Here is a 27220-nt window from a genome sequence, read left to right as displayed (position 1 = left end):
GGAAAGGACAACGGTAGTACTCTGTATTGGTAATGGTTGACCCTTACTGTGAATCTTAAAAATTGTTTGTGTGCTGGATGTAGGGTAATATGAAAGGAAGCATCTTGGAGGCCGAGGGCTGAAAACCAGTCCCTCATGTCTAACGCTGGAATAATTGTGGCCAGTGTGACCATTCTGAATCTGTGATTCCGCAAAAATTTGTGAAGTTTCCAAAGATCTAAGATGGGCCTCCATCTGCCATTTTTCTTTTTTGATGAGAAAATAATGGGAGTAAAAACCCTTCCCTTTGTATTGAGTTGGAACTTGCTCCACGCCACCCAATTGTAGGAGATGGTTCACTTCCTGTTGTAGGAGATGGTTCACTTCCTGTTGTAAGAGGTGTTCGTGAGAAGAGTCCCTGAAGAGGGACAGGGAAGGAGATAGGTAGGGGGTAAGAAGAGGAAGGAGATGGAGGGACAGCTCAGTGGTTTGAGCATTGGCCTGCTAAACCCAGGGTTGTGAGTTCAATCCTTGAGGGGGCCATTTAGGGATCTGGGGCAAAAATTGGGAATTGGTCCTGCTTTGAGCAGGGGGTTGGACTAGATGACCTCTTGAGGTCCCTTCCAACACTGATATTCTATTATAATCTCCAGTACCCATTGGTCCGTTGTTATTGCTGCCCAAGCACGGTAAACATGCGCAGGCGATGGCCAAAAGGTGGGGGTAGGAGTGTCTGGTAGAGCTGTATTGCAGGGGAAGTCGTTCAGACCCTCGACCAAGACTTCAACATTGTGGTTTGGTGGTAGATGGTTGTGAAGACATGGACTGAGTTTGAGGAGTCCTCCGTCTTTTTTAATTTATTTCTGTTGTGGTCAAATTGCCATTGTTGTGGGCTGTGGAAAGAAGTGTCTCTGCCCTTTTGGTATGGTTGGTATCAACGCTGTTTGTTAGGAGACGTGTATATGCCTAAGGTGCACAAGGTGGCCCTAGAGTCCTTCATAGAATGAAGAACATCGTCCGTTTTTACAGAGAAGAGTTTCTCCCGGTCGAAGGGGAGACCTTCTGCCTTGAGTTGGAGCTCTTTGGAGACTACAGATGACTGAAAGCATGAAGCCCTGCGCATTGCAACTGCAGTTGTTCTCGCCGCAGTGACCACTACATCCATCGAGGCCTGTAGGGATGTGCTGGCAATTTGCTGTCCTTCCTTGAAGAGAGCACTGAACTGGGGACATTTTTCCTCCAGTAAGGCATCAAGGAATTCTTGCAGCTGACAATAATTGTCATAGTTGTACTTGGCTAAAAGGGCAAAATAATTGGCTACCCAGAATTGGAGTGTAGCTGATGAGTATACTTTTCTGTCTAAGAGATCTAATCATTTATGTTCTTTGTCCTGTGGAGTGGACCAGAATTGGGGCTGTTTGTTGTGATAATTAGCAGCTTCCATCACTACAGAATTCAGTTGTGGATGAGAGAACAAAAAGTCCATCCCTTTAGCTGGGACAAAGTACTTCCTGTTGGGTCTTTTGCTGGTAGGTGGTATGGTTGCGGGGGGGTCTGCCAACTATTTTCTGCTGGTTCCAGAGCATCTATGGCATCGTTTATTGGTAGTGTGATTTTGGATGTAATGGACGTCTGTAAAACTTACCGTAGCTTGTGCTGGTTTTCTTGCACTTCTTCTAGGAGGATGTCTTGGCTGGTGGCTACTCTTTCAAAGAGTTCCTGAAATTGTTTCAGGTTGTCAACTGTGCTTGGAGGCAGTGAAAAGACTGCCTTGTCAATGGAGGATGATGAGTTGTGGGCTGGGGAAATGTCTGCATTGACCAAACCTTCTTATCTACCATGTCCTCCGGTGCCTTCTGACGTCTCCCTGCTTGGGGAAGGTGGAGAACAAATTTCCCTTCCAGCTGGGGTCGAGGGCCTACTGCTGTGAGCCCTATACGCCACCCAGGGGTCCCATTGCATGGGAAAAGGCATCGTTGGACACATCCAGGGTTGCCTGTACCATTGTTGCATCTCGCGAGGTTGGCGAGATTTGGTCCTAAAAGCTTCCCATGGTGGTCTTCGGGTGAAAAGTGTTGGGAGGAGAAGTGTCTCCTATGTAATTCCTCCTGTTCATCATTGGAAATGGGCTAGGGAGCCGGAGAAGTAAACAACAACTCAGTTATTTGGCCCCGAGATCCCTTGTTACCAAGCAAGGGTGACCGCGGCACTGAGGAGACCACTATGTCCTTGTGCTGTGGAAACTACTGCGTAGCCGCTTGTTTGTGTGGTGGTGGTGCCGCTGGTGCAGATGCAGTCAGTGCCTTTGTCAAGACGGTTGGTGCCATTCTCAGCTTGTCCCACCAGTGCCGACGACTGAGTCGGTGCTGGTGGCGGCAGCATTGCCTGTAGTACCGCTCTTGGTGCTGACTCCCGAACTGGAGTGGTTGGTGCCGTGGAGGAGGAGCATCTTGACTCCACTGCGGAGCAGCGGGGCTCAGCAGATGTCCACAGAGGAATGGCGCCAGAGGTGCCTGGAGCCTCAAAGGTGCTCACTCTATGTGAGCTCGACACCGAGGATGGTAACCTCGCCGGGGACCTCTTCTTTCTCTGAGTGTCCCTATTAGGGGAGGTTGCAGCTCGCTTCCTGGATGATTTGGAAGACTGAGCACGCCCATTAGCAGAGGTTTTGCTCGGGGAATCATCTGTTGATGTCAATTTGTGTCCCTGAGGAGGAGGCTGAAGGGACTTTTCCATAAAAATCTTGAAGCGGAAATCTCGATCACGCCTTGCCCTGGCTTTAAGGTTGCTATAATGGGCACATTTTTGAGGGATATGGGTCATCCCCAAACAATGGATATGAGTGGCCATCTGAGAGGGGCATCACCTCATGACAAGAGTCACATAGTTTAAACCCAGGCGAGCTGCGCATTATGGCCGTTAAAGTTTCCCAACGGGGAAAGAGTGGGAAAAATAACAAAAGAAAATACCTATAAAAATTTTTTTTTTTTTTGGAAAAGAACAATAACTAAGCAAACTAGACCTTACTAAGCTACTGCTAATCTAACTATTTCTATTGAGAGAAAAAGAAAGAAAGAGACAGCACGGCCACTGAGCTCCGTCTGCAGCCAAGGACAGTTGAGAATGAACTGAATGGGTCAGGTCGTGCGTGTGCTACATGAGGTGCCAACAGCACCGCAAGATGACTATTGCGCATGCACGCCCCGACCAAGCACTGCTACTGAAAATCTCCGATCTGCGGCGCAGGGACGCACCAACACCAAAGTGGAGCACTCATAGGGACACTACTCAAAAGGAGAACACAGACCCATCTCCTTGTGGATTCCATATGCTTGATATAAGTCTTTAGTGCTCTTTTGATATCTAGGGTGTGCCACTGCTTCTCATTTGACAGCTATGAACTCCAAGAGCTTGATGCCATGGTTCCATTCTCTGAAATTCCAGATCTGTTATCTAGTTCTGGGTCCCCGGAGCATTCCCCATCCCCTCAGAATGGTGTCTGTTATGAGAAGCTGCAGGCCTAGAAGGCATATGGGAAGACCCCTGTGGACATTCTCTGGAACTACAGCACCTGATTGGGAAACTATTTGGTCTTGTATTTGCTACAAAGAATGGTCCCATACTCTCAGAAGAAAAGCTTGAAAACACCTGATATGACCTCACCCATGGGGAGACCCATATGTGCAAGACCTGAAGGCACAGTGGCTATAGACACTGAGCTATGGTTGGCCTTGTACATTTCTCCAGCAGAGATATCAGATCCTGGATCTTCAGGAATCTGTCTAGTGATGGGTATATCTTTAAAAGCAGCAAAGAGTCCTGTGGCACCTTATAGACTAACAGACGTATTGGAGCATAAGCCTTCGTGGATGAATACCCACTTCGTCGGATGCATCATGCTAATGCTCCAAGCTTATGCTCCAATACGTCTGTTAGTCTATAGAGTGCCACAGGACTCTTTGCCACTTTTACAGATCCAGACTAACATGGCTATCCTTCCGATACTGGGTACATCTTTGTCACTGACGCATCTATGTCCACTCCCAGTCGAATTATGTTTGTTGAGGGAATAAGCAGGCTTTTCCTGGTATTACTGCAAAGCCACGTGCTTGAAGGCAATCCAGGGTCTGGGTTGTGGGACTGCATGCTGTGGCCTATGAGCCATGCTTTGCTGTGACTACAATTCGCTACTTACGACTCTGGGTGTCGAGGGTGGATCAGAAAGAAGAGTCTGTCACACTGAGGATTTTGTTAGTTTGAAGGAAAACTGATCTAGGTTTGCTTAGAAGCTTCTACTCCAGGTTTCTTCCCCCCCGACAGGGTAGCAATCCTTTCTTGGATATTTTTGGTGTTGGTAGCAACCAATGGATTGCTGTGCTGGATTTCAGAGAGAGGGCTAAAGCTTCTCTGCAGTCTCAGCTAGTAATTTCTGTTTCCTCCAATAGCTCCCCACCTGTAAGTCTGCATGCACAAGGAATCTATTTAGGATGAGCGATAACTATTCATGGGTGTAATATGACATCCTTGTAGTTACCATGTTAGAATCCATTGCTCATCACAAATCACACCAAGGATTTGACCAAGACCAGGACCGAGACATCTCACTCCAAGCAATGATCATACCACTAGAAGATGAGCAGTTTGTTTACCATGAAACAAACTTTCCCACTAAATATATGAAAAACCTTTGGTCTGAACACTTATAGCTGAGCCTTTGAAATTATTGCACTGTGACTCTTACAGTCTTTGAAGGAAGTCCCCTTCTGAAGGTACGGCTTGTTGTTACTTACACACACACACACACACACTCTTTAGTTTAATCAGGTGTCCTCATTTGGATCTTATGCCCTCAAAAGAGGCATTAACAGGAAAATATGTATTAACAATACTTGAAAGGAAAGATATTTTATTAATATTAAGTTCCCTGCAGGCCACTGACTGGCATCCTGTCTTGGAAAAGTCCTGTAGGTTTTTTGTTTTTCTTTCTTTCTTTCTTTGTTTTGCACGTGTGATACTTCTTCCCCTGGCTATTTACAGGAGGGAGACAGTATAATTCATCTTGGTCAGGAGACCACACAACAGAAATGGGGTACTGGCACACGAGTCAATTGTGACAATAGCTTGTTAGCTGTCCCCAGGACCTGAAAGGCTGCCTGACTGCTCCTGCAAGTAAGTATGGTAGAAGCCACCTAGTACCACTTGGAGCTTTACTCAGGAAATCAGGACCGTTTTGAACATGGAAAGGGATTTCTCACTTACCCCTCTGTAATCCCATGAAGATGCAAGCTCTGTGGGGAGTGGAATCCTCAAGCACCTCTGTTCTGGTCACAGATTGCCTGAGACACTCAAGGCTCTATATGGAGACAGCCTGGGGAGTAAGGGAGGGAAGAAGCGAGATCTTTCCCAGGCAAAGCAAGAATTTGTAGCTGATGATCAGAAGGCACAATTCCCGTTCTTGTGCTGCCTCAAATCTGAAGCCCTTTTCCTGGCAGAGTGAGGGCCTTTTGGTTGAAAGCCAGATGGGCACAATTTCAGTTAACCTGCTGCCTGAGGCATAGCAGCCCAGGAGGCACTGGCTTCTCTATATCCCCACACATTCGGGGGGGGGGGGGGGGGGGGGGGGGGGGGGGGGGGGGGGAAGGAGGGGTGACCATGATACAGAGCACTGAGACAGAAACTCTGTGAAGGAGATAATCACCCACAAACACTGTCTCAGGAGGAGAAGGCAAAGAAGGGGTTTAACGCCTGATTTTCACTTGCCTATTCACAATAGTAATCACTGTCTTGTGAAAGACACACTTACTTTTGCCTTTTTGGACCCAGAATCTCTGGTTTACACAGAACTTACTTCAGAGTATCATGAGAAACCCCTGATTCATGGTGCAAGGAAGGGGAGCTGTATAGGAGCCCTGCTTCTCTCCTCGGGAATTTAGGACTCACTTTAGGACTTGTGGGGGAACCAGTAGCTTGGAAGGGGTCTTATCTTTATGGTCCTTTGGTGCCCCAGGACTCAACCCCTTGGTCGGCTGGACAAAGTCCTCTTCATCATCAGCGCCTCTTCTTGCTCTGCTCTGTCTTTCCTGATTGGTTTTTCCACAGTGAAGTCATGGGTGCTATGGGGGGTAGGAGACCCAATATCCCAGTCAACTCAGAGCCCTGTGCCCTCAGACAGAGAGGGTTGGCTGACTGCAGGCTGGGCATTTTTTACCTTCTGTCAAGACAGAGAAAGCTGCCTCAAACACTGAGCACATCTTGGATTTTACTTAATGCTTGCATGGTTGCTCTGCCACACCTGAAAGGGGGCAAAAAAGCTCAGCAGAGAGGCACTGCAACAGAGGCTCTGGATGGCTGTGACCACAGAACTGCTCAAATCCCAGACCAGGAGGAGGCGAAAAGGCTTGAAAACAAATAAAAACAATTTAAATACCCACAAAACAGCCCAAAATAACAAATCCAAAAGAAAAGGAAGGGAGCAAAGTGAACCACCACTTGGCAGCTGTTGCAAAAGGCAGAAGATCTGGCAGCAACCAGAAGAAGGGAGCATGGTTAGCACAGACTGAGCCACAGCTTTGAACTGCCTCCAGAATCTTCAGAGAGGAGGAGAATATATAGCCCATACATGTCAGAGCTGTGGGAGAGACTGCTAACAGAAGAGAAATTATCAGGTAAGAAATTTTCCACTCTCAATTCTAACACAGCATGATTAGAATATACATGTGTATTTGTGGTTGATGCTGGGTAGCAGAATTTAAATACATAAAACGCAGCAACTGTGCTAAGTGCCAACTGAGATACTGCACAGCCAAATCAAATTTAAATTAACTAGACCATTTCAATGAACACACCTCCATAATGTGAACTATGGAGATTTATACTAAAACTCTGAACTGCTTAACAAACCTCCAGAAAGTAAAAAATCTAGCATGACTGAACCTTAAGTTTTTAGATAGAAAAAAAGGATAAAAAATCTAATCTCAGGATCAAATAAAGAGTTTCAAAATGGAATAAGTTTCAGCGTTTGTACAATTTGCTTTACAGCTTACTTACGAGAGCGAGTTGAACCTCTCCTCCTGTAGCATACACATCCCCATCATGATCTCCATATAGAAAAAATTTCAGGATACTTCCATAAAATATTGGAAGAGTTTTAATTGTTTTCACCTAAAAGAGAAAAGACAACTCAGTCATTATCATAAACCTTAATATGGATGAGTTTCTGACACATGTGGTTCAACTATACAGAAGTTACACATTAAAATTGACATTTGTGCTTCAGCCACCTTCCAATTATTCTGCTTGCATGTATAAATCAAACAATAAACCTTTCTGAAGTTAGACATTCCCCATCCAGGTTTTAGTTTGCAGTAGAGAAGCTCTCCTTAAAACACAAACTCCCTGCTTTAAATTAGTGTGGCCTCCAGCATATGCAGCCAGGAACTTTCGCTCAGAGCTCCTCCCCAGACAAATCACAGGATGATACAGTCCGTCCATAGTTAAGGTTGTAATCAGGTTCCATTATAAGACTTATTTTATATCCATCTTGTAACTCGGGTTAAAAGAAATAGCGTGGACTAAAATTTCCAGGTTTATACTAAAGGCTAATGGAGAATTTTTCTGTAAAGCATGAAGCAAACTGGTCAAATTGAGTTACAGAATATTAAAAAAATTAATCTGATTTGAAATTAACATGTGTCCTAAACTAAGTCATCTTGTTACTACCTTCACATTTTTCACAGCTACATTTATTTGAAATCTTGCACATGAACTACAACTGAAGAAAATGGGCCAATTTTATCCTTTTCTAATAATTTTGTTGTCGTAGAACAAAGAACTCTTAGTTTCAGAAGAGAATATAAGGACCTGTCTACACTGTGCCACAGTGTGGACCATGGGGTGTGAATTGATTCACGTGGTTAACTGCTGCTGGAGTGAACTAAAAGGTAGCATAGCATTAACATAGCATAGTCCCAAACAGGACTACTTTAATGCACTCCAGCAAGGTTCACATGGGCCAGTGAGTGTGCAACACACTAATGTGCACTAAAAGTTACACACCTCTGGTGCAGACAAGTTTGTAGTGATATGCGCTTTACAAAGTAAACACGACAGTATATTTATAAAGTTTATGTAGGTTGCAAAGTTAAGGAGAAACAGGAATCCTGAAGATTACTTCTAAATTCTGATATTTAACTTTTTAGAGCTTGACTGCAATCTTCACATTTTCTTTTAAATGTGATTTTTGTACAGAAAATTATAATCTGTTGATCTAACTAGTATCATACTTGCCTTATTTACTGTAAATATTCTATATAACATGTATCAATTTTTAACTTTAAACAGTGCCAACATTATCAAGCAATTAACTTACCAACTGTCCAGTTCTGTAAGTTTTCCCATCCCACTCTATTGCAGAATATGTAGCCCAAGGACTTTGCATTCTTTTGGAGGTCAAGTCAGTACGTGTAATTATTTCTTTAAACAGTGTGAATTTTATCTGTTTGTCATATTTCTCATGGCAGTCTTTGAGCCACAAAGCAAATTCTCTGTCAATTTTCATTCGCTGCTCCTGTGAAGAGTTTTAGTAGATGCATTACAAAATGTAAATCTGAGTTTCATAGGTGTGAATAACGACTTAAAGTTAATGGTTGTTCTCAGTGATACTGTAGTCAAAAGTTATTTTTAAAGAGTGTTGAAAAACTATCGCATTCTAAGACAGACTTATTTTAACCCAATAACTGCTTAAAATAGCCTTACTTACTGATATATTGAGTTAATTTTCAAAATGTTGCTTACTACAAATAAGAGGTTATCTTCTTAAGAAAAAAGTCTCTCTCTCACTGTATACCTAGTTACATCCATATAATAAAAACTAGGTATAGCAGAAGACATAGAAATCACTTTTTTATTCTTCAAAACAAAAAAACTAGGGCTGTAAAGTGATTAAAAAAATTAATTGTGATTAATCGCACGATTAATTGTGCTCTCAAATAATAACAGAATACCATTTAAATATTTTTGGAAGCTTTTCTATGTTTTAAAATATATCGATTTCAATTACAACACAGAATACAAGGTGTACAGTTTTCAGAGTAGCAGCCGTGTTAGTCTGTATTCGCAAAAAGAAAAGGAGTACCTGTGGCACCTTAGAGACTAACAAATTTATTTGAGCATAAGCTTTCGTGTACAGTGCCACTATTTTTTATTACAAATATTTGCACTATAAAAAACAAAAAAATAGTATTTTTCAGTTCACCTAATACAAGTACCATAGTACAAGCTCTTTATCATGAAAGTTGAACTTACAAATGTGGAATTATGTACAAAAAATAACTGCATTCAAAAATAAAACAATGTAAAACTTTAAGGCCTACAAGTCCACTCAGTCCTACTTCTTGTTCAACCAATCGCTCAGACAAACAAGTTTGTTTACATTTGCAAAAGATAATGCTGCCTGCTTCTTATTTACAATGTCACCTGAATGTGAGAACAGGCATTTGCAAGGCACTGTTGTAGCTGGCGTCGCAAGATATTTACGTGCCAAATGTGCTATAGATGAATATGTCCCTTTATGCTTCAACCACCATTCAGAAATGCGTCCATGCTGATGATGGATTCTGCTCAATAACGACCCAAAGCAGTGCGGACCAATGCATGCTTATTTTCATCATCTGAGTCAGATGCCACCAGCAGAAGGTTGATTTTCCTTTTTGGTGTTTCGGGTTCTGTAGTTTCTGCATCACAATGTTGCTCTTTTAAGAATTCTGAAAGCATGCTTCACACCTTATCCCTCTCAGATTTTGGAAGGCACTTCAGATTCTTACACCTTGGGTCGAGTGCTGCAGCTATCTTTAGAACGCCTGTTCTTGCTTTCAGGAAATATTGTAAATAAGAAGTGGACAGCATTATCTCCCGCAAATGTAAACAAACTTGTTTCTCTTAGCAATTGGCTGAACAAGGAGGAGGACTGAGTGGACTTGCAGGTTCTAAAGTTTTACATTGTTTTGTTACGGAGTGCAGTTATGTAAAAAAAATATATACATTTGTAAGTTGCACTTTTACGATAAAGGGATTGCATACAGTACTTGTATTAGGTGAACTGAAAAATACAATTTCTTTTGTTTGTCATTTTTACAGTGCAAATATTTGTAATCAAAAGTAATATAAAGTTAGCACTGTACACTTTGTATTCTGTGTTGTAACTGAAATCAATATATTTAAAAATGTAGAAAAACATCCAAAAATATTTAATAAATTTCAACTGGTATTCATTCTATTGTTTAATCGCGATTAATTTTTTTTAGTTAATCACATGAGTTAATCACATAAGTTAACTGTGATTAATTGACAGCCCTAAAAAAACCCCAAGGTTTGTGCTCATTTTTGAGTTTTAAAAAGGCTCAGCTTTAAGGGCTACGTATACTGATATGGATTACTATTGCAAAGTGCTATGCAAGTTTCCACAGTGACTTGTCACTGGAAACAGTGCAAAAATTTAGTAATGTGGACAAATGAGCACTAAGAAGTGGGATGAGACTTCCTAAATCACATTCATTGAATTATGGCAAGCAGAAGTACAAATTAAGATTAAAAGCAGCACCTGTCCATTGAAGACCCTTGTAAAAAGAGTGTTTTTGTCTTTTAACTTCAGTTCCAGGTCCATAAAAGTAAGCTTGTTTGTGCTGACCTGAAACTTATCATTGGTAAATAATGCACCAGAAATTCGATTGTAGCATTCAATTGGTGCAAGTCCTCTCTTCTTGGGAGGAGCACACCAGTCAAAGCTTAAGACAAAAAAGTAGAATAATTAGAAACTTAATTTTTTAAAAAGCAGTAAAAATGTTTAAATTGTAGACCTGGAAATCTCTTACTCTTCTACACTTGTGTATGGTATTAACCTTCCATTCCAAAAACATTCAAAAATAGGCCTTTTTCCCCTGGCCCCTTTTTCTACCACAAAGCAGTCATCATCATCGTCGTCATCTTTTAATCCTAAATTTAAAGGAACATCAGAGTAACCATAATAAAACAAGAGCCAAAACAAGAATATATATACCTTGTTTATTAAAATTACACATAGCTTCACTGTACACAGAATGTATTTATTTAGTAGGTATATATCACAGAGGGAAAAAATAATTACCAGTAATTCTGTTTATCATATGCCTTTTCCTTCCCCATCTTAAAACACCTTTCTTACACTAAATGGCATCTACCAGGGAACAAAAGCATCCTTTTGTTCCATCAGATCTGCTTATCTTGAATATATGAAACAATTTTCTCCTCCACAGACTCACACCTACATTCAGACCCAGTTTCAGAGGCAATAGCATTAACACTAGAAACAAAATCTGATTTTGTATTTCCTACACCCTAGTTGTTCCTACAGCTTCCAGCAGTACAGATAACCAGCCAGTTGACGGCTTAGCTGTGCATGCATATACAGACTTCCTTAGGTGTACATGAGTTTAGCCCACAAAATCTACTTCTCACAGAAAAGAGGCCTAAGGGAGCACAAGTATTATGTACGTGCACAGCTTTCATAATTTAGTTCATTATATAGTTTACTCTAAAACTGAAATTGTAAAACTTAACTTGAAAAACAGCACTAAATCTCAACTTGGTTTAAATTGCTCCCCCCTCATACGTTATCACCACTCAGTTTCTAATTCATCTCAGTACAAAGAATTGTGAGATGGCTCAAGATGGAAATTTGCCATAAAAATGGATGAAGATGTTGGAGATCAGTATTTGCTTCAGAAAGAATATTCTTAAGTCTTTTTAAGCAGATTCTACAAATGATGAGCACTGGAAATATGTATGTAGCATGTTGACAAAATGTAGGATTATATATATATAACTGTCCCCAAAATTGTAAAATTTAAACTAGTAAGATTTAACTGACTTACGTGATGGAAAGCATGGATCATCAGGATATGTTTCTTTATCATATAAGAAAGGATGGTAGCGGATGATGCCCTCCACTATACCTTCTCCTTCAACATGTGACTTAAACTCAAAGCTATCTGCCGCAGAATTTATATATAATGTCTGCATGTCATCTTTGATCTCTCTAAGGTTGACCATCTTAGGTACCTTTCCTTTTTCAAACATCAAAATCTAAAAGAAAAACAAAACAAGAAGTAGTTTTACCTGTCATCAAACTAACTACACTCAACACAAAATGTTACAACTGGTTAACTACATTTTTTAAATTAATCATCATCAAATGTCTCAGTTTTCGATGAAATCACACACATCTTTCAAACACTGCAGTATTTCCGAGCAATTAACAGTAAATGTAATTACAGCAATGTAATACGTTACCATATATATCCCACCTCAATATCAATGTTGTTGAAAGGTCCAGCTTCTTTCATTGTAGCATTAGTTTCATTTCCTTTTGGTCCATGGATATAGTAATGATAGATATGTCTGAAGTTATTAAAAAACGTGTTTTTAACTAAATCAAAAACACACCCAGGAAAAAGTAAAGCAATCTAAAGTTCAAAATTTACAAAGCCTAAATATATTAAGAAGTGTTTTTATATTAAACAGGTTTCTTTTTTATTTAAAATTTAACTAGTTCTTAGCATTGTTGGAAACCCAAATTCAACTGCATGGAAACCACAAGGTGAAATGACTAGAAACAGTGGCCAAGCTATGTTAGCTACATTTAAGGTTCATTATTTTTATTTCACCAACTGAAAAGGCAAGGGTATCTAGTTATAGAGATATCTACTCTCAGACTTATCAGAATAGGTGAAATACTTGCATTCGAGGAAAGACTTGGAAATATTTAGATGCCTTTGCAAGGCAATAAATGACTATGGTGATATGTATTATTTTGATGACAGTTTCCTTTATAGAAAGGCACAAAGTAATAAAACTCCTGTAAAGCATTTTGAAATCTACAGATGAAAAGTGCTATATAAGAGCAAGGTATTTTTATTTATTCTGATCATCAATTTTGTAATGGTGCCACGTTATCTACACAATAATTAGTATGTCACAAATAATCCTTATACTTTCTTTTAAAAACAAAACAAAAAAGCATTTTACTACAGTATGAATAGCTAGGTTGTGTGCATGCAATGATCCATTAGAGAAATTATCCTTCTAGAATTCTTGTTCTCAAGGTATAAAATCCAGTTTTCAGAAGTCTTGAGAACCCACATGTGCTAGATTGTATACTCTGAGTCCAAAATCCTGTGAACATTACTAACACATGTAAACAGTTCCACTGACTTCAATATTTTAATAATTGCCCAATCCTTTAGGCTTCAGTGGGACTACCCATAAACATGCCTAATTTAGCCACATGTGTACTCTCAATAAAGCCTACAGAGTTAGTTATTTATAGAAAATTACTGGAAGATTTAAGGCAATGGGACTATTTGTGCGTATAAAGTTAAACCCATAAACCCTGATCCTGCAATCTAGCAGACTTATTTAGAAAGTTACCAAAAGGTTTTTTCCTTTTAACATTCAATGAAGATTCATACACAGGGAGTTTGTAGATTTGGAAAGTTTTACACTTCTTCATAGCAGAGTGGAACTGGAGTAGAGTTTGTAGTTTATATGACACCAGCTGAGTGTACTAAATTTCAGTCATTAGAATATTTATCAACATTATTAATAGTAAATCCAAACACAAATTACATCACTAAAAGTATAAGAACAGATTATTGTCTGACTTTGCATAAGTTTTTCTTTTTTTAAATAAGAAAAATCTTTTACAAAAATTGAATGTTGACTCACGCCAACTGTCTTGTCCAAAGATTAAAATAGTTTTTCAAGTACTGCATGTGATCTGGTTGTACACCGGTAACGACAACCGCAGTGAAACTCTTCTTATCCCTTTCTTCCATTATGAGATTGTGTAGAAATCGTTCATCATCACTGGTGATATGAGCAGAGTCAGATGGCTAGAAAAAGGGGCCAAAAATGAAACAAAGACAGGAATTGAACTGTATACTTTTCTAAGTCCCTATATATCATTTCAAAGATGGGTAAAAGAAGTCCTACCAGCATATGGAGGCAACAATTGCAAAACACTCTAATATCAGACATTACATGGGAGGATAATCCTCTTTGTTTAAGAGCATCCTATTTAATTACCTGTAAGTATTTAGTGCTCTCCATTTAGCGACCTTCAATCCAACACCATCAATGTAATTCTATACAGGGGTCTTATACTACCTCATCACTGTAGTAACTGGACATAGAATCATAGAATATCAGGGTTGGAAGGGACCTCAGGAGGTCATCTAGTCCAACCCCCTGCTCAAAGCAGGACCAATCCCCAATTAAATCATCCCAGCCAGGGCTTTGTCAAGCCTGACCTTAAAAACTTCTAAGGAAGGAGATTCTACCACCTCCCTAGGTAACGCATTCCAGTGTTTCACCACCCTCCTAGTGAAAAAGTTTTTCCTAATATCCAACCTAAACCTCCCTCATTGCAACTTGAGACCATTACTCCTTGTCCTGTCCTTTTCTACCACTGAGAATAGTCTAGAACCATCCTCTCTGGAACCACCTCTCAGGTAGTTGAAAGCAGCTATCAAATCCCCCCTCATTCTTCTCTTCTGCAGACTAAACAATCCCAGTTCCCTCAGCCTCTCCTCATAAGTCATGTGTTCCAGACCCCAATCATTTTTCTTGCCCTTCGCTGGACTCTTTCCAATTTATCCACATCCTTCTTGTAGTGTGGGGCCCAAAACTGGACACAGTACTCCAGATGAGGCCTCACCAATGTCGAATAGAGGGGGACGATCACGTCCCTCGATCTGCTCGCTATGCCCCTACTTATACATCCCAAAATGCCATTGGCCTTCTTGGCAATAAGGGCACACTGTTGACTCATATCCAGCTTCTCGTCCACTGTCACCCCTAGGTCCTTTTCCGCAGAACTGCTGCCTAGCCATTCGGTCCCTAGTCTGTAGCTGTGCATTGGGTTCTTCCGTCCTAAGTGCAGGACCCTGTACTTATCCTTATTGAACCTCATCAGATTTCTTTTGGCCCAATCCTCCAATTTGTCTAGGTCTCTCTGTATCCTATCCCTGCCCTCCAGCGTATCTACCACTCCTCCTAGTTTAGTATCATCCGCAAATTTGCCGAGAGTGCAAACCACACCATCCTCCAGATCATTTATGAAGATATTGAACAAAACCGGCCCCAGGACCGACCCCTGGGGCACTCCACTTGACACCGGCTGCCAACTAGACATGGAGCCATTGATCACTACCCGTTGAGCCCGACAATCTAGCCAACTTTCTACCCACCTTATACTGCATTCATCCAGCCCATAGTTCTTTAACTTGCTGACAAGGATACTGTGGGAGACCGTGTCAAAAGCTTTGCTAAAGTCAAGAAACAATACATCCACTGCTTTCCCTTCATCCACAGAACCAGTAATCTCATCCTAGAAGGTGATTAGTCAGGCATGACCTTCCCTTGGTGAATCCATGCTGACTGTTCCTGATCACTTTCCTCTCATGTAAGTGCTTCAGGATTGATTCTTTGAGGACCTGCTCCATGATTTTTCCAGGGACTGAGGTGAGGCTGACTGGCCTGTAGTTCCCAGGATCCTCCCTCTTCCCTTTTTTAAAGATTGGCACTACATTAGCCTTTTTCCAGTCATCCGGGACTTCCCCCGTTCATCTTACAGTAGTGCATTAAGCTATGTGACTAACTTATGTTGTGTGGTTCATTCTCTCTCTCATCGTCTAGCAGGGAGAAGTGTGTGTAGAGTTTTGTTTTTGAGATTTTCCTTTCTAAGTGTACATGCTGCTATGGGTTAAAAATAGAAAAGGCAAGGTCCAAAAAGTGCACTTTGCACATGAGTGGGAGGTGGAGAGCCCTTAGTTCCTGTAGGAGTTTGTTCCACAGTCTCAGTCAGGCCCGAACACAGTTCTTTCTCCTACACAGATAATCTTCACTCTTTGATAAGAAGTTCCATTGTGCCTGAGGAAGGGAGCTCTCAACCACTGTCCTTCATCCTGGATCCTTAGGCCATCTTTTAGATATGCTGGGCGCAAGCCACTGGATACTGTATGCAGTATCTGACCCTAATGCTGTGACGCTGTGTCTGGGCAAGGGGAAAGGTGAATGGGAGGTTGGCCGGACATCTGGAGTAGGTCTGACAGCCAAAATTGTCTTGGTAGTATGGGGTCATCATGGCAATAGTAGCCATGTACTATCTTATGTTGGATATTTGTCTAGGGATCACAGTGATCCATTGGAAAGCACAGAGAAGACTTCGAGACTATCAGAGGAGGGAAGCATCTGACATCTGGGAGATCCTAGGCTCATGCCTCCCCTGGAACTCTGCATTTGGCATTCTCTGTGATGGCAAATAGATCTATGGTCTGGTTCTCCAATAGTCAGCATATTGGGTTGAGAATGGATTTCCACAACCACTGCTTATTGCTGGTTACCACATTTCTGCTTCTGAAATTCATGAGATCTTTGTTAACCTCTGGAAGAGGCAGGGCCACTGGGGTCACTCCATATTGCAGAATTCGATGGCTTTCAGACAAGTGGGGACATTTGTGCACCTCCCTGCTTGTTGATATAGTGAATTGCTGACATTGTTCACCAGGCTCTACACTACAGAGTTCTGTAGACCATCTAGGACCACTACACAGAACAAGCTGATGGCCTTCAGCTCTAAGATGTTCACATGTAACACCTAAGGAACATACTCCTTGGATTTGGAGGTGATTCAGGTGGGTGCCCTAACCTGTCTCTGATACAGCCACAGTAAATGTCATTGCTGGGAAGGGGATTAAGAAGGACACCCCTTTTCTTGCATTCAAGGGGTCTAGCCACCAAATGACTTCTCAAAGGACTTGGGAATCGTACCATGGCCAATCTGTTCATGAAGTGTTTGGTTGGGGTATGCACTGTCCTTGACCAATGTTGGAATGTGTGCAGTGTATGTGGGTACAATAGAGAAAAGTCTGGCAAACAGTGTCACCTAGGCACATGTGTCCTAATAACCCCAGGTATGGGCAAAAGCATCACATTGTTCTTGTCAGTGACTGAAAGGAACTGAATAAGTTTCCTGATAGATATTCTTGGGCTGACTGTGTTGAGTAGGGCTCCTATTAATTCTATCCTCTGGAATGGTGTGAGATTTCTTTGTAGTAACCAGAAACTCTAATTGAGAGAACATGGAGAGGGACTTGAATTAGTGTTGTCTTGGTCTCACCTGGCACTTGCCTGTGACCAGCCAGTCACCTAGGTATGACAGATGTGAAGTACACTACCACTGCTAGGTGCTTGGGTAAATACTCTCAGTGCTATGGTGTGTCCAAAGGGTAGAACCTGGGTCCCACTATGAATCTGGAGTACTTCCTGTGGTCCAGGTGGGTGGCAATGTGGAAGTACACATCCCACAAGCTAAGAGTAATGAACCAGTCGTGAGCATGGAGTGATGAAGGAAAGCATTACCCTTCCTGAATCGGATGCAATGTATTTGTTGAGTGTTCTCTGATCTAGAACAGGATGAAGACACCCTTCTTCAGAATGAAGAAATACAGAGTATAGAAGCCTTTTCCTCTTGGTATGCCTGAGGCAACTCTTCCATGGCTCCTAGACAGAGGAACACGGCCAATTGTTTGCAAAAGTGTCCCTTGAAGGAAGGGGGTAGAAAAAGGAACTGGATGATGATATCTAGCACCTATCTGTCTGTAGTATTGCCCGACCATGCTTGAAGGAATGAGGTAAGGTGGCTTCTGAAGGAAGTACTCTGTTGACTTGGTGTAGTTCTCGACCTAGCTGCCAAATCTGCTGGTACATGAATGGAGCTCTGTACATAAGTAGAGTGGAGAAAAGTTCATTTCCTCTGCTGTCTCTTGACACTTTTTAGACTGGTACTCAGGCTATCTATAATAGGAAGACATCCACTGTCTTTCTTAATGTTAAAGTGGATGGTGGTACACCAGAAGTGTGCAGATTCCAAAAGATTATAGAATTGCCTTGGAATTATTAGTGAGCGTAGGACATTGTTTTCTCATTAAATAGCTCTATCCACTCCTTCAAATGGCAAATCTTCAGTAGTGACTTGTAGTTCACAAGAGATGCCCTCAGCATGGTTACCACAGTGGCCATGGATCTAGCTGTGTGATGTCATCTGCACCCAGCAACATATTTATCAACTATCATCCCTCTTTTACAATGTCCTCTAGAGCCTCTCTAGCCTCATGAGGGAGCTCATTGATAAATGGCACCACTTTGTCCCATGTTAAAAAGTCATCTTTGGCAAGGAGACCTTGGCAACTAGCCAGCTGTAGTGATGCACAGCAGTTGGTCTTTCTCCTGAACAGATTCAATCATTTGAATCTTTGAATTCGGGTGCATTTTTGGCATGATTTTTCTTAGATGGCCAAGACCATTAGAGATCTGTGGTATTCAACCCTGAAAGGTATAACCTGGCATCTTTTCTCAACATGTTCTGCTGGTGATGGTGCAGTGGCTGCAATTAGTGACAGGGCTTGATGGGTCTAGTAATCCCTTATTTATGAGGAAGGCAATTCTGGTAGGACCTGCAGGTGATCAGATATCAAATTGTTCGAGAGATTTTTCAGGTATTATCAAAGTTCCAGTCGCCAGTGAATCTGCAAATCATATCAGGAACTCTTGGAATGTTTTGAAATCATCCAGCATTGGTACCTGTGCTAAAGCAACTGCTTTGTCACGCAAAGAGGAAAGGTCTTTTTTTTTTGGGGGGGGGGGGCGGGGGGCAGTGGGGAGACACCAGTCACTGATAGGTTTGTGCCTCTAGGTCCCACTCCTCCTAGTACTCTGTCATCTGTAGTCGTGCCCATGAGGCTACTGGAGAAGGAGATCTCCTCCTCAATGGAGGCAAGTGGCTCCTTGAGGCTTGGGAAGATAGATGCCAGAATTACTACAGTGGCATACTGTATGAATATACGGGTGGAACGGTAGGTTCTTCTGGTGGTACTGCTCAGGAACTGTATAAGGGAGGACTTCCTCCTTGACACCAGCAAGGTGTGCCATTGTGATGGTGACAAGGAGTAAATCTCCTCCAGAGACGGTGCGAATGGGTATGGTGCTGGGGCTTTTGTCGGTATAAGTGACAGTTCTGCAGTCCATGATTGTTGCCCCAGTGCTAGGGTCAACATTGGCAGTGGGGCCTTTGGTACCAGGTGGGGTACTAATGGAGTCTGCTGCACTACAGTATGCTCTTTTTCCACTCATCTGGAGAGCTGGACACATTTTGGAGGGTTTATTCCCCAATGCTTTCCTGTCTCTTTGCATAAGAAGACACCAAGCTCGCCTTTGAACTCCTATGTTCCAGGGCAAGAGTGGGCAAACTTTTTGGCCCGAGGGCCACACTGAGGTTGCAAAACTGTAGGGAGGACCAGGCAGAGAAGGCTGTGCCTCCCAAAACAGCCTGGCCCCCACCCCCTATTGCCCCCTCCCACTTCCCAACCCTGACTTCCCCCCTCAGAACCCTCCATCCATCCAACCCCCCTGCTCCTTGTCCCCTGACACCCCCCTCCCAGGACCCGTTGCCCCTATCCAACCCCCCCTGTTCCCTGTCTCCTGACTGCCCCAAACCCTATCCACACCCCCGCCCTCTGACAGGCCCTCCGGGACTCCCACGCCTTTCCAACCCCATTTGTTCCCTGTGCCCTGACCCTCCCCCACCAGGACCTCACCCCATCCAACTGCCCCCTAACAGGCCCCCTGGGACTCCCACACGTATCAAACTGCCCCCTGCTCCCTGACTGCCCGCCAGGACCCGCCAGCCCCAGCCCCGAGCCCGTTACCATGCCGCTCAGAACAGCCTGTCTGGCAGTTGCGCTGCCCAGCCGGAGCCAGACACGCAGCTGCACTGCCCTGCAGGAGCGCACAGCCCCACTGCCCAGAGCATTGCCCGCATGGCAGCGACACTGTGGGGGAGGGAGGATAGCGATGGGGAACTCAAGGGCCGGGCAGGACAGTCCCAAAGGCCAGATGTGGCCCGTGGCCGAAGTTTGCCCACTTCTGTTCCAGGGTGTCCTCTTTCAGTGGCCTTCTTTGATATCTTAGGCATCACCTTTGATGTGAATGGTCTAGATGATTCCAGTACTATGGTCAGCGCCAGCATCAATGCCATTGTCAGTTCCTTGTTCAGTGAGGACTTCTCCACTGACATCTTAGGGCACCGCTTACCTGCTTGCAGCACTGAAGGGCGCATGTTTGACCAGTATAGGGGGTTGTGAGCCTGGAGGTTCTATGCTACACGCAGATTGTTCTAAGAGATGGAGCTTGTGTCTTGCATCCCACCATTTTCGGGTACAATGGGAAATGAAAGGTAAACAAAGCCACTGCTTAGAATGTCTGATTCACCCAGGCATACACAGTACCTGCTGTGCCTATCTTTAAACAAAATAAGCCTATCACAGGTTTCTGAATCTGCCATCTTGAGGTCCTTGTACAGGGGCTGTCAGTATGGGGGGGTGGGGGGGGTGGCAGCTTGATGTTGTACAGGGAAATCAGGTAAAAGAATTTAGATCTGGACAAGGATTATTCAAGTCCAAAATGTTGTAAGAGAATGAAGGTTGATTTGAAATGTTTCAGATGTTTAGATGAAGACAGCTCATGCTAGAGTTCTCAGCAAATAGACCCAGCTAGGTAAGAGGGAACTGAGCAAGGGGGTTGCAGCCACCCTTCCTTTTACAGGAAGCGCAAGGAGGCATACAGCACATGCAAGCCCCCAACTGACACTGCTAATGAGGAATCTGGTCTCCCGCATATGCATGCCTACAGTGGGATCCACACTGACACATACTCTAAGAACTTTATTTCTTTTACCCTTCTCCATTTCTGTCAAAACTCCGTTCCCCACTCCTCCCGTCCCACCTCACAGTATCAGAACCTCGGTCACTCTCAACATCCAGACCCTTAGCAAATCCTGCCAGTTCTTCATCTCCAAAATTCATCTGTGCCTTCTCATCCCTACAGCAAAAACTCTTGTTGATGCAGTCATTTTTTGCCTCCACTATTGCAACCTACTTCTCTCTAGTCTCCCACTTCAGCATATTCAAAGTGCTCTCTCTAAAAATAAGTTCCTTCTCCTGCCACTCTAGCCACGTCAGTCTCCTCTCTACATTTCTTCACCGGCTTTTCACCTTCCATATAAAAATTCAAGCCCTTTATCATCGCCAAGGTGCCTCCAGCTGAACTCCTGCCTACATCTTTGGTCTCATTTCTTTCTTCCTACACTCCTTTAGAGCCTCTCTCCTTAGACATTACTGTCTTTCCTCTCACTCTCATTTTTAATTCTTCTTCCAAAATGTCAGGAAAATGGAACAGGGTAGAACTGATCATTAAAATTCCTCTGACTCTTTACTTCCACAAGCTTTTCAATGAGAAGTCATCAAGGTTCAAACAAACAAAAAACCCCTCACTGAACCTTTCACCTATATAATGCATATTTCAGGTATAATATTTTTGTTTGGAATGTACTCTCTTTCTCTAATTTAGACTGTAAACTCTTGAAGTTGGGATATTTTCCTTTTATGTTTGGTACTAAACCAGCACATTTGCAGTTGTTAGTAATAACAATGCTAAAGCATTTTTTTCCAGATGGTACCTCAAAGCTGCACAGATAGAAAAAGTGTCACTTACTGACTCATCAATGCTTTGGGTTAAAATACATAGCAGAAGAACCACATGTGAGAAAGCCTTACAATATACTGCCATTAAGTTTCACTTTATTAACTTTGTATACCCCAGACACAAAGTGAGTGCATATGACATTTTTGTCTAGAGAACGGTTATAGGTATACTATATGAAACAGACTAGGAAATCTTTGCCTAGGAAAGATGTTCATTTAAAAAAATGTTATTTTACCTTTCTGTTTCTAATGTATCCACTGTATATTGCTTCTTTGTTTTTCTCCTTCTTTTCAAAATCCTCTTTAGAAAGGAAAAGCTCATGGACATCATGAGAATCTGCAGGTTTGCTTATCATCTGTTCAGTATTAAAGAAAAATAAATTTAAAAATCACAGTAGGACACCAAAATGAGTTGTTAATAAGACAGTTCAGTGATGTGGTACCAGATGAATTACCTCAATGTCACTGTGTAAAGAAATGCTAATAATTAAAATACATAGATCATTCTACTCACTCTGGCAGACTGCCCAATGAAGAACACTGCTTGTTTGCCTCCAACACCAAAATATGAGATGTCACTATTTAAGCTGCGAGGCACTGGAGGAGGGCGTACATATCCTGAATGATCACTAAAAACAAAACTGTCTTTATTTCTTTTTTCAAAACCAACATCACAAAACTGCTCAAGGAGAAACAATTTTATTAAACACCTCCTGTAATCATCATCATCCTTAAAGTTTTTCATTCAAAAAATTTCTCTTTCAAGACCTCAGATCTATGTTAAGAGCATAAATTTAACATTGTAACTAATATCCACATTGTAGTTTTATCAATGTCTAAAAACAAAAAACAAAGTTGATTATTAAACTGAAATCATGTAGGTCACAATGTATTCTGATTAACATGGCTGCCTAGCAAAATGGCTTATAGGTCTCCCCCTGCCTCTCCCCATTGAGCCATGTATACAATTTTTCTGTCCTTTTTGTGACAGAGTAACTCTCTGTTTGGTTTTCTGCATTTTAACTCTTATTTAAATTACCTTTATTCTTATTACCATTTTGTTTGTACCCATAGACACCCTACAAACTACAGAAGGAAAATGACTTGGTTTAGTCAGTTTCCTTCTGTATCAAGTTCTTTTTATAAAGACATGAGGCACAATCTTAAAAACATTTCTCATAATTGCCAGATCTGTGTTAAAAACATTTGAGATACCATGATGATAGCCATTATACAGAAACTTAAGATGACAGAATGGTAAAAGAAGACATACTAATCCTAGCATAGTTTTCCCTTTGTGTACAGCACATGGAACTGCCATAAAGAAATAGACGAGGAAGTTAATTACTCTTCATAAGGCAGCCCCTTTTTCATCACAGATTTTTGGATCAGGAAGATGAGAAAGGTTGCTGGACATCCCTTTGAATATGGTGCAGGCTTGGCAAGCCAGTCAATTGACTGGTCAAATAATATTAATTGACCACCAGCTATTGGACCACAGTCATGGTGCCATTCTTTCATTTTTTAAAAAACTTCATTTCATTGTGTTGTTGTTGTTTTAGTTAAAGTAACTTATTTTTGTTATTTGGCATAAGTATGAATATATTTAAGGCTAAGTCTATTGGAGACCATGAAGTCATTTTCGTTACCATTGTTACTGTTCCAATAAATTAATTCTTTAAAATAATTTGACCAGTATTTGACCAATTATTTTTGACTATCAAATGCCCAATTCTAATGTGGTGTGACAGAGGTAGCTGCAAGTGCCCCCAATACTTAAGCCTGACTACAAAGATATGGAACTTGATGGACAAACTCATCTGGTTTGGCAAATCCTTTGTTCCTACAATAGAAATGGATAGATTGATCTGTATTTCAAATTGAAGCAGTCCAAAATGGAAGCAAGATGTGAATTACTGTCATAACATAATTTGTAGAACACAGTGCAGTCTCTTTTAGTAGAAGGTACCCATCCACAATTGGCTGATTCAGTGCATAGCTTAGGTATGTTCCTGGATTCCCCACTGGCACTAAACCCTAATATAGCAGCATTCACGACTAACACTTTCTACCATTTCCAGTTGGTTTGGGTACTCGTCCCATCCTAGTGAACAATGACCTGACCTCAGTTTTTCGTATCTTCATCACCTCTCAGCTGGGCTACAGCAATGCAATATACCCAGACATGAAGTCTGATATTAGTAGTTCTCTATTTTAAAAAATACGCTCTGTAAAGATCTTCACAACTTGTCAGTTTTTCAGTTGTGTGATTAAAAACAACGTATAAAGCTTTCTAACCTTTCAAAGTCACCTTGCCTTGTAAACTTTGATAATCTATACACAGCCCAGTTGTTAAGCTGCTTAGAAGTCATCCCTCTTCCATTATCAATCACAGCAACAGCTGGTTTTCCTTGAGAGTCATCAAATAACTGTTTGGAAAGAAAAACAAGGAGAACCAAAAAAACCAAAATCAAAACATAAAATCCTAAATTTGAAACAAATAGGGTATTCCTTTCGTATCTTACCAATTTTATCTGTATGCTTCGAATGCCAGTATTTCGAGAAGTAGCTGACAAAGAATTGTCAATCAACTCAGCAAAGGCAAATGCTAAGGAAAGAGAAAAAACTGTTAGTAATTCTTGATCTCTAAAAGTAGCAGTAGCAAAATGCCCACATACTTGACCAGTGTTCCCTGGGCATGACTCCCAAGATAAGTATGGGCAATATATGACTGACAATGAAAAATACTTGATCCACCATCACTTGTTTTAAGGGTCACTCATGTAGGTTTATTAGTGATTTCCTGAGCACGTTCAAGTCCCCTACAAGGCGAGTGGCCATTAGTTATGCTTGGGAACATAACTGAATGAAAGGGGTTCCCCTCCCCTGACACAGGAGACAAACGTGTTCCTCCTTGTTCACTGGTGGAACATATTCTGGATCACTTATCACAATCAGGAATGAATTTTGTAGACATCAAGTGTTTAACGGACTGCCTTTCACCTACAAAATTTCATGGGACAGTCTGGATTCACTAAAAAAGGGATTGGGTACAGGTGGCAAAATTTACAGAAAACAAAATTATTTAAGTTTAGTCAAGACCACAGAAGATGAAGAAAATTGCAGAGGGAGCTAAAAAATTTGGTGAATGGAAGTATAATAGTAGATTTGACAAATGCAAGGCAACACACACTGAAGTAATCGGAAGAAGTAATCGGAACTTCTCAGACAACTTTGCTAGGTTCTAAATTGTAACATCTCAGTAAAAAAGAATGAGACATCATTGCTCAGTGAATACCTTTGCTCAGTATACAGCAACAATCAAAAAAGCAAACAAAATATTAGGTGCATAAAGTGATGATGAGCAATAATGACAATTAAAATGCCATGATTTAGAACTATCTGTAATAAAATGTCACTTTCTGGTCATTCCACCTCAAAAGAAGATATTACAGAAGGAGGGGATGGTCAGATATGGGCAACAAGTGATAAGAAACATGAAAAATCCTCCATATAAAGAGAGTCTGAAAAGATTAGGACAATTTACCTTAAAGGAGATCTATAAGACTGGATGTGATAATGGTACACAAAATAATGAACAGTTTACAGAGAGCAGATCAGGCACGTCTATTCACCCTCTCTAATACAAAAACAGTGGATATTCAATTAAATTGAAAGGCAGCACATTTAAAACTGGTAAAAGGAAATACTTTTCCTACAGAACATACAATTAGCCTGTGAAACTCATTGCCACACCATACCATAGAGAAAAAGGGCTATGCAGTATTCAATAGAAAGAACAGGACACGCATCTGAATAATGTCATCCAGACGTACAACAGTATAAATTAAAATAAACAGCCTTTGAAAGGGTTATAAACCCTTATTGCTTCAGGAAATAAACTAATCTGAAATGGGGATTAGAAAGAAACTTTCCCTGTGCGCAGGTTTTTCCGTAATTGCCTACTATTGGGCTCTTGCACCTTCCTCTAAGGCACCTGGTATTGGCCACTGTTGAAGATATGAATTACTTGTCCAAACCTGTAAGCTTATTCCTATGTTCCTAAACACTCCAACTACCACAACAACAGTCATCAACAGACTAAACCAAAAACTGCAGAAGGAAATAGGAATATGGTAATCCAAAAGATTGTGAGTAATTGGTGTTTGCTGCTGGTGAAAAGAAATAGGGATGATTGTGAGCCACATTTTATTATAATCCAGAATTCTATGTATGAAGTGATGTGCATATAGTTCTATGACTGTGATTTTTCCAGGCAGTTCTGAGCCTAGAAGGATATGCATACTAAATAAAGAAAGCAAAAGTTTAGTAGTATTTAATTAAGTTGGTACACAAATTAATTTGTACCTTGAAACGCAGCAATGATCAGAAAAATGACCAATGTACAAGTGGCACCTTATTTAAAGAGTATATTAGCTTACTTTATTAACAAAAGATAACTAGTTTCCATTTTTTAATCCTGTCAGCCCTAAAGAGCCAAAACACAGACAGGGACAGCAAGCAGGCTTGTATTCAGACTCATGCATCAATAAGCCCAAAATACAGAATCTACTACAAGTACAGGCACGAGAAAGAAAGGCCGGGCTTTCAAGTCTCTGGTTGAGTTTGCAAGATTCTCAACAACAACAAAGTATTTTTGCTTGTAAAATAAGCAAATTTCTTCTGCAAGTAACAGATGCAGTAAACTTGGAACCCCATGATGCTATTTTTAGAGTCACTTTTTAAACCAGAGTTTAAAAGTAAAGGTGAACTTAAACTGAAAAAAACGTAAGTTTAAATGCTCCAACAGAAGTGACAAAAGGTAAAATACAAGTGAAATTATTCATGAGCAAGGCATTTCTTGTCTTTAAGTCCCTTCTAAGGTAAATGATTATGAATAATACATGAAAAACAATTATTTAGATTATAAAAAAATCTGAATACTTACGCAAAGGATTTTGCCCTTCACTAGCATAATATTCATACATGCCACTTTTGATAAGCGTGTCATAGTGTGGTAGGAAGTCAATTCGCTCCTTTGTTGCTGAAAGTAGTGTCTGATCAACTGACTGTAGCAAATACAAAGTAACCCCTTCTTGAACAATTTCACCTGCAATGGAATTAAAATATTCAATACAAAGGAATAATCCCTCCAAATATTGGTAAACTCCTACCCCAAAACCTGGAAGATAGTTTTAACGTCTGATGCACCTCTTTTCTCTTTCCACTAGCTATGAAATTTTCCAAGGAGGAACAGTAACTTAATTCAAAACCTTTTCATATTCCCAAACTTAGTAAAGTCAGTACTTCCAATTGAAGTACTAACACACTATCTTTGCAATTTCAAAGTTTAGACTTTTATTAGCCGAATGAAAAACGTAACACCATAATGTACAGTGGAGAAAGCATTTTGTCATAGCCAAAATGGCTGAGATTTCCTTCCAGTTTTGCAGCAAAGTTTACCTTTTGGTTAAACTGAAGCAAAACAAAAAAACCCCAAAAAACAAAAAACCTCACAAACCTAGAAAATTAAGTAAATGAATGTATACAGTTACATTGGAAATACTTTTTCAACTTTACCTAGTGTTCCTCATCTGCTAACGTTATAA

The 27220-nt window shown here is 41.2% G+C and overlaps 1 protein-coding gene across 6 annotated transcripts in view; it reads right to left on the bottom strand.

The window, feature by feature from the left end:
• The window catches only part of SMCHD1 (structural maintenance of chromosomes flexible hinge domain containing 1), a 172604-nt gene that overhangs the window by 130643 nt on the left and 14741 nt on the right, over positions 1-27220 (bottom strand). For 4 of the 6 annotated variants that reach the window (XR_013345168.1, XR_013345169.1, XM_077810407.1 and 1 more), the window contains exons 3-14: positions 26560-26721; positions 24137-24219; positions 23910-24040; positions 22126-22240; positions 21848-21967; positions 13738-13904; positions 12318-12411; positions 11886-12096; positions 10848-10968; positions 10577-10760; positions 8348-8545; positions 7027-7140 (exon numbers count right to left, since the gene is read on the bottom strand). Coding sequence is in view for 4 of the 6 variants with exons in the window: in XM_077810407.1 (XP_077666533.1) it covers positions 7027-7140; positions 8348-8545; positions 10577-10760; positions 10848-10968; positions 11886-12096; positions 12318-12411; positions 13738-13904; positions 21848-21967; positions 22126-22240; positions 23910-24040; positions 24137-24219; positions 26560-26721 (1700 nt within the window). In the remaining 2 variants the exon portion in view is untranslated. Of the gene's footprint in view, positions 1-7026; positions 7141-8347; positions 8546-10576; positions 10761-10847; positions 10969-11885; positions 12097-12317; positions 12412-13737; positions 13905-21847; positions 21968-22125; positions 22241-23909; positions 24220-26559; positions 26722-27220 lie in introns of those variants that run through there. The other 2 variants (XM_077810404.1, XM_077810408.1) reach the window with 2 other exon arrangements.

Source organism: Eretmochelys imbricata, chromosome 2 (assembly GCF_965152235.1).
Source record: "Eretmochelys imbricata isolate rEreImb1 chromosome 2, rEreImb1.hap1, whole genome shotgun sequence".
NCBI lineage: Eukaryota > Metazoa > Chordata > Testudines > Cheloniidae > Eretmochelys > Eretmochelys imbricata.
Note: the sequence above shows the minus strand (reverse complement) of the source record. Positions and strands in the feature narration are given on the sequence as shown.